General features: G+C 39.6%; 1 protein-coding gene across 1 annotated transcript in view; it reads left to right on the plus strand.

The window, feature by feature from the left end:
* The window catches only part of LOC117507498 (complex I assembly factor ACAD9, mitochondrial-like), a 55,071-nt gene that overhangs the window by 28,126 nt on the left and 13,620 nt on the right, over window positions 1-13,325 (plus strand). Inside the window, exons 6-15 of the mRNA XM_034167372.1 lie at window positions 732-810; window positions 920-1,091; window positions 4,321-4,394; window positions 4,495-4,570; window positions 4,669-4,739; window positions 4,836-4,955; window positions 5,056-5,184; window positions 10,484-10,563; window positions 10,903-11,029; window positions 13,036-13,113. Coding sequence (XP_034023263.1) covers window positions 732-810; window positions 920-1,091; window positions 4,321-4,394; window positions 4,495-4,570; window positions 4,669-4,739; window positions 4,836-4,955; window positions 5,056-5,184; window positions 10,484-10,563; window positions 10,903-11,029; window positions 13,036-13,113 — 1,006 coding nt within the window. The remainder of the gene's footprint in view (window positions 1-731; window positions 811-919; window positions 1,092-4,320; window positions 4,395-4,494; window positions 4,571-4,668; window positions 4,740-4,835; window positions 4,956-5,055; window positions 5,185-10,483; window positions 10,564-10,902; window positions 11,030-13,035; window positions 13,114-13,325) is intronic.

Below are 13,325 nucleotides of genomic sequence, written 5' to 3' on the forward strand. Positions count from 1 at the left end.
ATATGTATGTGTATATGTATATATGTATGTATATATGTATGTATGTATATGTATATATATGTATGTATGTATGTATATGTATGTATATATGTATGTGTATGTATGTATATATATATATGTATGTATGTATGTATGTATATATATATATGTATGTATATATATATGTATGTCTTGTTAAAATTTCATTAAAAAATGCATTTTCAACATTAGTAACATTGTTGTCTAACTAGTCTAACTAGCAAACACGGCTCCCATGTCTGTGACGTCAACTCGGAATCCTTGGGTTGCTCCAGTTCCTCACAAGTTTCCGAGTGAAAATTCCGACCTGACTGACCGTTCAAAGAATTTTTCTCTACAATTGGAGGTTGGAATCTCCGACCACCCGAGTGTTTTGAACGCAGCATACTCCCCCTGTTCAAAAGCCACAAGGGGTCCCTGAACGTTTTGAAAATTATGAAAATGATGCAATTCGTGGCCTTCACAGGCCTGAGATCTCTCAAAACACACCTGCTGGGGATTTGGAGTGACGTGTTCTACAGCACTCTCCACTACAATCATTGAAATGTGAAAAGAAGAAACACCTTTATGGTGTTCCTGTAGGTTCCTGTAGACTTGTAGAATCAATGTTAAACTGCGTTAAAGCTGTTCTTTTGGCACAGAGTGACTCAACACTGTAGTAATCCATCTAATGTTGCTGTTACATTGAATTTGTCATTCTGCTGTTTTTGTAGTTCAGGAGGTGTGGCCTCCTTTCAGACTCGTGCCATTTTGTCAGAAGATGGAAAGCATTATCTCCTCACTGGCTCTAAGGTACAAGATCACCTGCTTGAAACTGTTCTAGACTTCAGACTTGCATAACAATAAACACATGTTCCATTTGACTTGGACTCCACTGATCCTGTTTTTTTCAATGTGTCAGATTTGGGTTTCAAATGGAGGGATGGCAGATATCATGACAGTGTTTGCCAGCACAGACGTGGTTGAAGATGGTGTCAAAAAAGATGAGGTTTCCGCTTTTATTGTGGAGAGAGGTTTTGGAGGTGTCACGAGCGGCAAACCAGAGGACAAACTGGGTGTCCGGGGCTCCAACAGTAAGTCCGTCTTTCATCCAGACAACGGGGCAAAGGCTGTCATCTAGGACGTGACATTCAGGAGTTAATAAATGGCACAGTTCAATATGCTGATGACATTTTGAAAAAGATTAACTGTACAGAATCTCCTGTTTTAAAATAGGCACCTTTGGTATGCTTTTTCTTCTGTCTGTCTGTCTGTCTGTCTGTCTGTCTGTCTATCTAAGAGAGAGATGTCATACCTTGTGGCACCTGTCCATCTCATGTTGCATCTCTTGATCCCCCCAACACCAAGATCAACTATCACAGAGAACAATTTCACTACTACTTGATTTGAAAATAAGATACATTTATTTATTTATTTATTCATATATATATATATATATATATATTATATTATATACACATACACACACACTAGGGCTGCAACAAATGATTATTTGGATCATTGATGAATCTGATGGGGTTTCGAAACGATTACTCGGATTAGCAGGGAATTTTTTAAAAATGTGCCAGTGAAACAATTTTTCTCTCCTTCCATCACTTTATTTAACAACAGAACATTATTTGAAACCTTAAAATACTTGAAAATCAACAAATCGTCAAATGTCCCTTGGCTGTTGAAATATAAAATAATAAAGAATAAAACAGTTTATAATAAAGAACAAAAATAATTATTTCAAATGACATTGCTGAGTTGCCATAAAACATTGAAACATATAAATGTTATAAAATATATGGTGAAAAAAGAGGTATTTTGTTGCTGCAAATGAGCAGTTAGCATAGCCAGTTAACCATAAAACCTAAATCAAAAACTGTAGTCTGACTCATTATATGTGCAACATTCTCTGTATAACTTATAAACTATGTGGTCATTTCACAATGACACATGTGACTCATGTCTCTTTCTCTAAAATTGTATTGTAGCATTATTAGTTATTATTACTATTATTGTTGTTGCTATTATTATTAATATATAAATAAAAATAAGTTAAAAAATATTATAATTTGTAATACATTTGACTCTTACGACAACAAACGCTGAGCCATTAATTATTATACAGAAAACAAATGCACAAACATGCTGAAATGCCAACAGCTTAATGCTAACTTTAACACTGAAAATGCCATAGACATGCTAACGCGTTAGCATCGGCGTTAGCATAAAATACATCTATCAACTGTTTCAGAAGACCATAACAGGTCAGTTTAACATAAAAAAGGTAAATATTCCTCACAGACATATGCTCTTTAGGGTTTTAGTGGGGGAAAAATTAACATAAAGCGAAATAAAACAAATAAAACCATTGAAGCAGCAGCTCGAAGCACTCCTTCATTGGTTCAAGATTCAAAGCAAAGATCGGTTGATTATATGGAAGAAACAAAACATTAGTTGCTAAATAACTTTGTTTTACTGCTAATCGATGACTAAATTAGTTGACAACTATTTTAATAATCAATTTTAATCGATTAACTCGATTAGTTGTTTCAGCTCTAATATACACCCAACCAGTCATCAGATACCCAGCTGGGAGAGTAAGTTTGCCACAGGAAGAGACAGATGCCACTGATGTCAAGACACAAAAACTCCTCACAATGCACAGAGGTTTCCACCCAAAGTCTTAGAGCAACGCAAGGAGGAAGAAGGAGGATTAGTGAGTACCAGAGCCACAATCCAGGATTAGACAAGGAGCATCCACAAATACATCAGAAAGATGGTCCCCCCGAGATCAGCTGCTACAAGAATGTCTCAGGCAGCTGACGACAGACGTGATAAAGTAAGGAGGAGAAGATGCCATGGAAGACCAAGTCCGTCCATGGAATGTGTACCATTGACAGATAGAGGAAGTGGTGACATCAAGAAGACCTACCAGTGGCTAGAAAAGGCCAGCCTAAAGGACAGCACAGAAGCTCTGATCATGGCAGTACAATAACAGTCCCTAAGCACTACATCCATAGAGGTGGGAGTCTACCACAGCCGACAAGACCCAAGTTGCAGGTTGTGCAAATGTGCCCCAGAGACAGACCAGCACACAGTAGCAGGATGCAAGCTGGGACAGTGCCACATACGGATTAGAAGTCCCCATGTCTCGATGGGAGATGCCACCAAAGCTGGTTAAGAACGCCAGGGCTGAGGTCCTGTGGGACTTCAAATTCCAGACAGACAAGCAGCTGCTGGCCAACCAACCAGATGTAGTGTTGGTTGACAAGGGAAAGAAGACCACATTGTGGCAATCCCAGCTGACAGCAATAACAGCAAGAAGGAGCATGAAAAAAAGAAGTACAAAGGGCTGAAGGAGCAACTGGAGCAGATGTGGAAGGTAACGTCCAAAGTGGTCCCAGTGGTAATAGGAACACTAAGAGCTGTAACCCCCAAATTGGAACAGTGGCTTCAGTACATTCCAGGCACACTAAGCCGTGGCAGCAAGTTACCTTAGTAGTTAGCACTGTTGCCTCGCCGCAAGAAGCTCAAGGGATCGATTCCCACCTGTGGCCTTTCTGTGTGGTGTTTGCATGTTCTCCCTGTGTGTGTGTGTGTGTGTGTGTGTGTGTGTGTGTGTGTGTGTGTGTGTGTGTGTGTGTGTGTGTGTGTGTGTGTGTGTGTGTGTGTGTGTGTGTGTGTGAGAGAGTTTCCTCCCACATTTAAAGACATGCAGGTTAAGTGAATTGGAACTGTCCAGGTCTCCCTTGAAAAAGAGATCTTGATCTCAGTGGGACTAACCTGGTTAAATAAAGGTTAAATTAAAATTAACATGAGGTCTCTGTCCCGAAGAGTGTAGTCCTAGACACATCTAAGATACTGTGCCAAACCCTCAAACTTCCAGGCCTGTGGTAGAGGACCCAAGCTTAAAGAGAGGGAGATTACTATTTTTTTTATTATTTTTATATGTAATATATCTTCCATATAATCTATTGCCACAAAATGGTAACGTCTGCATGCCTGACAAGCTGCTCCTGTGCACTGAATGAAGGATTGTTAGTCACAATTCAGAGCAGATGGTGGCAGTAACGCATGAAGGCACAACTCTCTGTTAGCTACTCTCTGCTCAGTATTCTTACTCGTTTTAATATAAATATTATAACGCACTTCTCGAGTAATACCAGCAGAAACGGGCATCATTTTAAGCAGATGAATATGGAAATGTTAGTCTGCATAAGATTAAACAAGAAAGCAAAAGATCAGAATGAGAATCTCATCACTGGCATGCATGACAAAAGGATGGGCTTTTATTTATTTCTATTTTTCCAGCTTGTGAAGTGTCTTTTGACAATGTCCCAGTGCCAGTGGAGAACGTTCTAGGAGAAGTAGGAGATGGACTAAAGGTAATCCTTGTCCCGTGTTGCTGCACATGACTTTCTGCGGATGGTTCAAATGGTTTTTACACAGAACTGTCACAGTAACAGCTCTTCTGTTTTTGAGCAGATTGCTATTAGCGTTCTCAACTCAGCGAGGTTCTGTATGGGCAGTGCAACAGCTGGAATGATTAAAAAACTGATAGGTAAAAACCCAGCACAATAATCTGAGATAACTTAATATGAGTTTGTATCTGTAGTTGGATCCACTTTTCTCTGTTTGATGATTTGTGTGGCTCTACAGAAATGACAGCAGAATACGTTAATACCAGGAAGCAATTGGGTAAAAGTCTGAGTGAGTTCGGTATGATTCAGGTACTGTCAACTCTCCTTCAGTGGAATATCTTGGGGGAAAAACTTTACAAATTGTCTGGGGGTCAGAAATGGTGAAAGTCCTGCACTGTGTTGCAGGAGAAGTTTGCACTGATGGCCCTCAATGTCTTTGTGATGGAGAGCATGGTGTACCTGACTGCTGGAATGATGGACAGACCCGGGCTCCAGGACTGCTCTCTGGAGGCTGCCATGGTTAAGGTAGGCAAACTACAAGCTCACACCAAAGTTGTATTGAGATCTGAGTAAAGCAGTGCCATCACATGACGTGTTGTTTTTCTCTTCACGGCCGTCCGTGCAGGTTTTCAGCTCTGAGGCAGGCTGGAATTGTGTCAGTGAAACTCTTCAAGTCCTCGGTGGTGTGAGTTATACCAAGAACTACCCATATGAGCGCTACATCAGGGACTGTCGCATCCTGCCCATTTTTGAGGTGCTTTCATAATTATTTAAAGATCCATGCCTTCAGAAATGTACATTATCTCCTGGGATATTTCACTTGATTCAGTTTGTCAGTGTAGCATTTTCCACAATCGTCTATGGTCAAAGTTTATTTGCTCCATCAGAAATTGAATGAGCGATTCACAGGGGCAGTGGGTGTGTCTCGAGGACTGGTTCATTGGCTTCTGTGTTTTTCAGTGATGGAGCATCAGAAGAGGGCATTTAGACCCTTGGAAAAGACTACTTCTATGCCCTTTAAAGCCCAGTGATTGAACAGTTGATAGGTAGAAAGATTGATGACTTGAGCCTCTCCAGTTTAACATGGTAACTCAAAAACAACAAGTAGAAAAATAAACTATATTGGCGAGCAGCAATCATCAGGTCCAAGCAGCGTGTGAACACTTGGACCCATTGTTGCACAGCCCATAAATTATGGTACTTGGGACTGTAAATCATAGTGGCAACAGCAGGTCCCAGCATGAGGACCATAAAGAATGGAGACTTTCCAACTGAACCCTGAACCACCAGATAAATTACTTACTCTGAGGGTATTGATGAGGTGAGGAATTCCTGTAAGAATGCTGATTCTTGGTCACAAATGGTCATGGTTTACATTGTGAGATTCACTTTAATCCAGTGGATATGTCATTTGAATGTGAGATGTACAGTTTGGGAGCTACAGGCCAAAAATAAAATTTGACTATTATAGCTCCCACTTTAGACAAAATTTCACAAAACTGTGTAAATCCAGAGAATGTCATATTGATTGTGTGGTTTTGTTCAGTTTGGAACAACATCACAAAATATTGACCACAGAAACATAATGGGTCAGAATTTCACAACTGATTGACACATATCTTTGAACAACAAAACAGATTAATTAAGGTCTGCTCCTTTTTCTACCCCTGACCACGGCAGTGTCTTTACATCTGGAGATGGTCTCCAGGTGCCAGACTGTAACTGCTCACCGCTCCCAGTGGTTGGATTGCATCTAACTGAAATTAGGATTGTTTAAATGCAAAGGACAAACTTCATTGTACTTATTCATGCAATGACAAAGGCCCTCCTCCTTCTTCTAAATGGTTTGAAATGTAAAAAATCTCTGCAAAATGTTTTGTCAGCATAGATGGTAAATGGTGTAAATTCAAACCCAGATTTACACGTCGGCAGACCTACTGAGCTACTTGTACTACAAAATAGTTATTGAGAGACAGATTTATTTCAGACTTTATTTACTATATCAGAATTTCAGTCATGAAATTCACATATATTCCAGTCCATAAGTATTTGGATAGTATCATAATTTTTGGGATAGTGTGACCGAGTCTGGTCTGCTTGAGGTTTCTTCCTGTAATCAAAAACGTCAGTGAGTTTTTCCTTTCTGCTGTTACCAGTGTGCTGGCTCAGGGGGTTGGTAAGGTTATACTTACTCATGTAAGACACCTGAGGTGATTATGTTGTCATTTGGCACTGTATAAATTGACTTGAATTTGTGATTTTTTTTTTTTTTTTGTAGCATAAGCTTTCAGGGTTAATTCAAAGGATTTAAGAAAAAAGTCATTATAATTAAGCAATTACAACTTTTTGTACAGATTCCCTCCTTTTTCAGAGGCCATAAGAAGTCAAAGTAACATAATTGTAAATATTAAATCATTGTTTTTCCAGCCAGTTTTTAAAAGACAAATCCGGGGATGGATACATGAACTTTTCCAGCCAGTTTTTAGAAGACAAATCCGGGGATGGATACATGAACATTTCTAAGTCCCTGAATATGTCTGACTTAATTTACATCATTTATTAATACAAACAGTATGGTACTGTTTGGTAAACCTGTCTGGCCGGAAGGAGACAAATGAGGAAAGCCACCAAGGCACCCATGGCAATTCTGAAAGAGTTATGGGGTTCTGTGGATGTGGTTGAATAAACTCTGCATCATGCAACTTTGAGTTGTTGCAACACTGGGTTCAATAAAAATAGCAAACAAAGAAAAGGATTGTGGACATCCATCTGCCTATTTGAACCTTGATGATGTCAGTTCATTTTTATAAACCTGCCCAAAGGTGAGGAGTATGACTTTGATCCAATCTATAGTGAACAGCAAAAGAAACACAAGTATGTTTTAATATTGTTAAATATTAAAATCTTAAAACCTTAAAAATATTAAAACCTTCTGTCAGATTTTGTACAGGATGTTACATGCAATAGTAAATAAAGGTGTGTTTGAGTTTATTGCTAAAGAGAAAGGTAACGTTCTGGATCAGATCCCAGTCAGTAGCGCGTGTGACCACCATGTGCTACAATTAACACAGCTAATCTTCTGCACATGGAACCCACTAAATGGTGAATTTCTTGTTGAGGAATGTCCTGCCACTCTTCCCTCAAGGCATTCTAGAGTTGAACAGTGTTCAGTATCAGGATACAAATGCAAACATGACGATCCAGAATAATAAAGTGTTCTACGGGTTTGTGGCAAGTCCTCCATGTGTCACGGCTCGTCCTTCTTAACTGGATGATAGTTGACTCATGAACATTTAAGCTTTTGGCTATGTTCCGTGCTGTCAAATCAACATCCAACATGTCAGTATCGTGTTCACGAAGAGTTTCGGTGAGGCGTGGCATGGCAAAAAGGCAGCAAATTTCAACTTTTATCATTTGCTTTTTTAGGCCCCTCATACCCCAACAAAAAATCACCACTCCTTCTTGCAGACAGCGAGTCATTGCCCCAAACATGCCACACCTCCATAATTATGTCCAGGTGCTCGCCAGTGTCCGTGGACATGTTTTTGAGTTTTAAGTCACGGAACAGGCATTTGTACACACTTTATAATCTGCATCTCCGTGGTAGACTCAAAACGGCAATTACACTCCTCCCGACTGTTTGTAGCCTTGCTGATGGATTTTATATTAGTCAGCGAGACGATACCTAGATGGCAAAATGGGATCTTACCGCTTTTTCAGTTTCTAAAAATAGCGTTGGTGGCATTTCTAGGGAGTCATTTCTATGTGTGGAGTCCCATTCTGTTCTGATGCAACCATCAAAATCGGCATCTTCAAGAAAGGCTGTACTGATTATTTGAGCTGTGCAAATTTTTCCAAGATAGCAGACAGTGGTCACTTTTCAGACGTTCCTACAAGAGGTCCTAAAAATTCCCCTCACTAAGACTGTGGTTGCACTAGAATCAACATTGGGTCAGCTTTTCCCTGACAGACACCTGTTTAAAAAACTCCAACTGACACTCCTTTTGATCATTGAAGTGGGTAGGAGCAATGGTTGGGGAAGAGTGGCCAAGGAGGGAAGCTTTGTTTTGGTCCTGAAAAACCATAGCTAGTGAGTCATGTAGTGACAGAAAAATCAGTTATCGTTACCTGTAATGATTGATGTAAATGACATGAGACATACCTAAATTTTCTTAAAATTTCATTGTACCTCACCGTGCAGTATCAAAGACTGATTCTGATACTCTGTGACTTTGAAATATTTCTTTGTCAGCCTCCTGCCATGTCTAAATAAAACTCTCTGTAAAAGCAATTATTTGTGTTAAAAGTAATGCACAGATTGTTTGTCCCATTACTTGTGGCCTCTGAAAATTTGGAGTCTTGACTGTACATTTTGTTAGTATTTGTGGTCTTGCCATTTTCTTAAATTATAATCTTTCTGCAAATGCAGCCCATTACTCCTGACACAGAACTAATGTCAGTCTGTCTCATATCTTGTAGACATCTTGCTTGGAGTGTATTGTTGGTTTTATTATTATTGTTGTTTCTGTGAAGGCTCTCAGTTGTCCAGGTGGTTTTCATAGTAGAGAAGCTTGAATCTTCGACTGGACTGGGTTGCTTGACGCGAGAATGTTTTCGCTTCTAATCGCAGAAGCTTCCTCAGCTAAATTTCTTGCTCTGGTAGTCTGACTTCGGTCTTGACTCTTGTAGAGAAGAATAACAGAAACCAGCAAAAGCTGGAGTTTTAAACCTAACCAGACCCCTCATACTGAGAGGCAGACTGCTATTGGCAGTGACTAACAATTGCTCTAATTGGCACCTATTGTGCTCTAGTTAGCATCCTCCTAATGACAGGGTAGCTGTCCCTCCTAATGATGGGACTGACGCCTCTCCTGACGCCTCTCCGACGTGAATGACTCATTACCATGAACAAAAGACTGAAGCTGCTTTGACCTGAGTACCCCATTGTAAACAGGGGACAAAGCCTGTCTCAGACCCCCTCCCCGGTTAAGGCTGGGTTTCAACTGTTTCACATACAATGCTTCCTTCACCCCCCTCTCAAACCATTTCTTTTCTCTGGCTAATATTTTAACTTCCTTGTCCTCAAACGTGTGGTTAGTGTCTTCAAGGTGGAGATGAACTACAGACTGAGGTCTACCGGTGCTCTCTCTGCAGTGCTAGTTTGTTTTTTTTTCAAGGCTGCTTAGTCTCACCTATGTAGTGTTTGTTACAGTTTTCCTGACATATGACAGAATACACTACATTGCTCTGTTTGTAACTAAGGATCCTGTCCTTTGGGTGAACTAATTTCTGTCTCAAGGTGTTAACAGGTTTAAAGTAAACTGGGATTTTGTGCTGTCTGAAGATCCTCTGTAGTTTTCCCCTACTCCTGCTAAATAAGGGAGAGACACTCCTCCAGCTTTTGCTGGCTTCTGTTATTCTTCTCAACAAGAGTCAAGACAGAAGTCAGACTACCAGAGCAAGAATTTTAGCTGAGGAAGCTTCTGCGATCAGAAGCGAAATGTCTTCACGTCAAGCAACCCAGTCTAGTCGAAGATTCAGTCTTCTCTACTATAGTTGTTGTTGTTATTATCAGTCTTAGAGTGTGGGCTAGCAGGGGTGGTAGCCAAGCATTTAACAGTGCTTGTTTACAGTGCAGAAGGTTCCCAGTCTTGACCACCCATGCTCATTCTCCATGTAACATGGAGTTACATCAGGAAGGGCATGCAGTGTAAAACTTGTCCAAACCCTAACCCTTGATCCACATGCAGATCCATCTGCTGTGGCGACCCCAAGTGGCTATTCAGTTCAGGCCTTTGAGATGGCACTCTGAAGATGTTCACTTTGTGGACAACTTTGGATATACTTTCAAGATTACTGTTCTGCTAGAAGACAGAGTTACTACCACGCTTTATCTTTCTGACTGTAGTCTTCAGGTGTTGCTTGTGAATTTCCAGATACTGCTCCTTCTACATCAATCCATCAATTTTCTGAACCCACTTATTCTAGTTAAGCGTCATAGGGGCTGCAGCCTATGTGATGCTGATTGTGTTGTCTTTTCTTGTTATTTACAGGGGCCCAATGAACCCCTAAAAATGTCCATTGCTGTAACAGGGATGCAACATACTGGCAACATTATGACAGAAAAAATAAGGTAAGAGCACAAAGTGTGTTTGGAGTTGGATCATATATTCTTGTAATAGGAATCAATAATCTTTGATAATGTGTTCGGTGCAGTTTGTGTTTTGAAGGCTATTTTACAGTTAAGTATTGTGTTCTTCAGATCTTACTACACTTATTACATTTGATATAACCGTGGTATCCATATTGATTAGCTGTTTTGAAATCACTGGTGTTATTTGTCTATTAATTACAATACAGATGTTTGTACAGTTGTACAGTTTTTTACAAAAACTTTATGTAACTGTTTAGAAAGAGTTTTTTGGTCAGTCGTCAGACTTAGCATTTTTTTTTTCCTGTGATCTGTTTCCAGGAAGATGATTAAAGGGAATCTGAGTCTTGTCCTGAGCACTGTGGGCAAAAAACTGAGGATATCTCTCGGAGGTAAAGTTGACCTTGGCCTCACTGGAAAAAACGGCGCGGTGCATCCCAGTTTAACAGTAAGAACTTCATCGTACTCAGCTGAAGTACCAGCAATCTTATCCAGGAAAATTTGTTCTGGAGCAGTAAAATATGCGATGTCACCTGACACCTCTGACAACTTTCAGTTAGGAAAAAAAATTATTTGAGAAACTTTGAATGTGTAAAGACCATCAATATTTTGCAAGAAACCAGATGGTTTAAGTGTTTAACTGAGGTGGTCGGTGTGTATGTTGGTGTTGGAGTTGGTGTTGGGGGGGTGTCACGTGCATTTAACAGAAAAATGCCCGTTTACATCAAGCATGCTGTGTAAGATTTTGGCAAAACAGCAATATCTGGTAGGAAATTCACATTTACGACACCTGATTTATATTTTTCAGGACATTATAAATCACTGCATACACCATATTTGCCAGACTATCAAGTACTTTAGTAATTTTCTTTATAATAATTTTCTAGTTTTTGAAGTCCTGCCACTTATACACCAGTGTGATTTTATATATACCCAAAAAAGTGTTTATTAATAACAATAATAACAGCAACTATTTATATAAAACTTCCCCAGGAATCACCACATACTCCAATAATAAAAGAATACTAATAATGAAAGTAAAATGCACAAAATCTCAAATTAGAGATCTGATTTAAAAAAAATGATAAAATTGGCTGACAGTTTTCTTGTAGTTTCCAAGCTGTTGGCCAACAGTCATGAGTTCTTCTGTCCAAACTGTGTCAAATAGCATCCAGTGTGTTGTGCAATCCATGATTGTCAGTTTTTTTGGAATTTAAGAATCCTTATGTTATGAAACACTATTGTGGTGTGACATACTGGTCTTTTTTTTTCCCTCATCAAAATGCATTTTCTGACTAATGCAACTCAAGATTGGCATAAACTGAACCTGAAATGCAGACAATGAACACGCAGAATCTAAAGTAATAAGTGAGTTTATTTTACCAGAAGAGGTTTGAGGCCAAAAACATCCAGGAACAGTCCAAACCTCAAGTGTACAGGTGAGTCAGCAGAACAAACAGTAGCAGGAACAGAACCAACCAGAATAATCCCACAACTCAAAAAAAAAAAAAAAAATGACAAACTTAAAAAGTGACATGTAATGAAGAGATGAACGACAGGTGTGGCGATTGTGATGTTAAATAGCGCTGGGGAACACAGAGTGACAGGGGCACGCATGCATGCGCACACACGAAACCTCAAACTACAAGGAACTCAGGGTGACTGTATCTTAAATCATAGTAAATAAGATACTCAAAGACCAGTGCATGAAACTAAAGGAGAACTCAACCAAAGGTCAGTGCCAGAAAACTAAACCAGAACTCAAAAAAGTGCAAAAGTATAAATAAAGGTAAAGCACACCAAAAAGCAACAACATTCAGCAAACAGGACACAAGCCAGGAACAAGGGGGGAACACAACACTTATACTCCAGAGTTGTGTGCACCTGAACGCTGCACAAAACTGCATTTTCAGATCACTTTAACCCAAGTTTAAGTCAGCGCATCACCAATTTATATTTAATCTAATGCCTGATGATGCATAATAGCGCTTAGCAATGTTGCGGCTGCCTGGCAACAGCTCACGGACTGTGTCCGCCATCTAGTGGATTAAATAGATATCGATGAGCCCACCCCCTTACCGGGTGTCCTGAACCACAAATTCAAAGCATTTATCAAGAAATATTTTAGATTTCATGTTTTAATGATTATTCCTTGTAAAATCTCAAGAGAATCTGAGTTATGACAGTTGGTGGAAATTAGACAAAATGACCCATTGAGCGATTTCTCATCATCAAAAAGAAAACATACACATCGCTATCAGACTATTGATAACCTGGATGGCAGGGAAAGAAACTTATTGCAGGAAACACACTGGTGTATAAGTGATCACCTTCTGGTAACATGAACCTCATGTGATGTTCCAACCAGTTGTCTTGAGGTTTGGTAATATTTTGTTCTTGCTCTGTCTCCTTGACACATTTATTTGAGGTGTATCACCTGTGGTCTGTTTCCAGGAAAGTGCAAAGAAATTTGAACAGAATGTCCACTTGTTTGGATTAACTGTGGAAGGTCTTCTGCGCACGTATGGACAGGTAAAGAAAGTTTGATTTATTTTACAGTGTGTGTGAAATGATTTCCGAAACTAAAGTAAATACTTTTGGCTTCTCCCTTTGTCACTCTGGGTCACCACAGTAGATTTTATATGGATCTATCTGTTGATTTGGCACAATTTCTTTTACACCAGATGCCCTTCCTGATTCAACTCCACATGACATGAAGAATGGCTATGAGTGGTTTTGAACCA

This window comes from Thalassophryne amazonica, chromosome 3, assembly GCF_902500255.1.
Source record: "Thalassophryne amazonica chromosome 3, fThaAma1.1, whole genome shotgun sequence".
Taxonomy (NCBI): Eukaryota; Metazoa; Chordata; class Actinopteri; order Batrachoidiformes; family Batrachoididae; genus Thalassophryne; species Thalassophryne amazonica.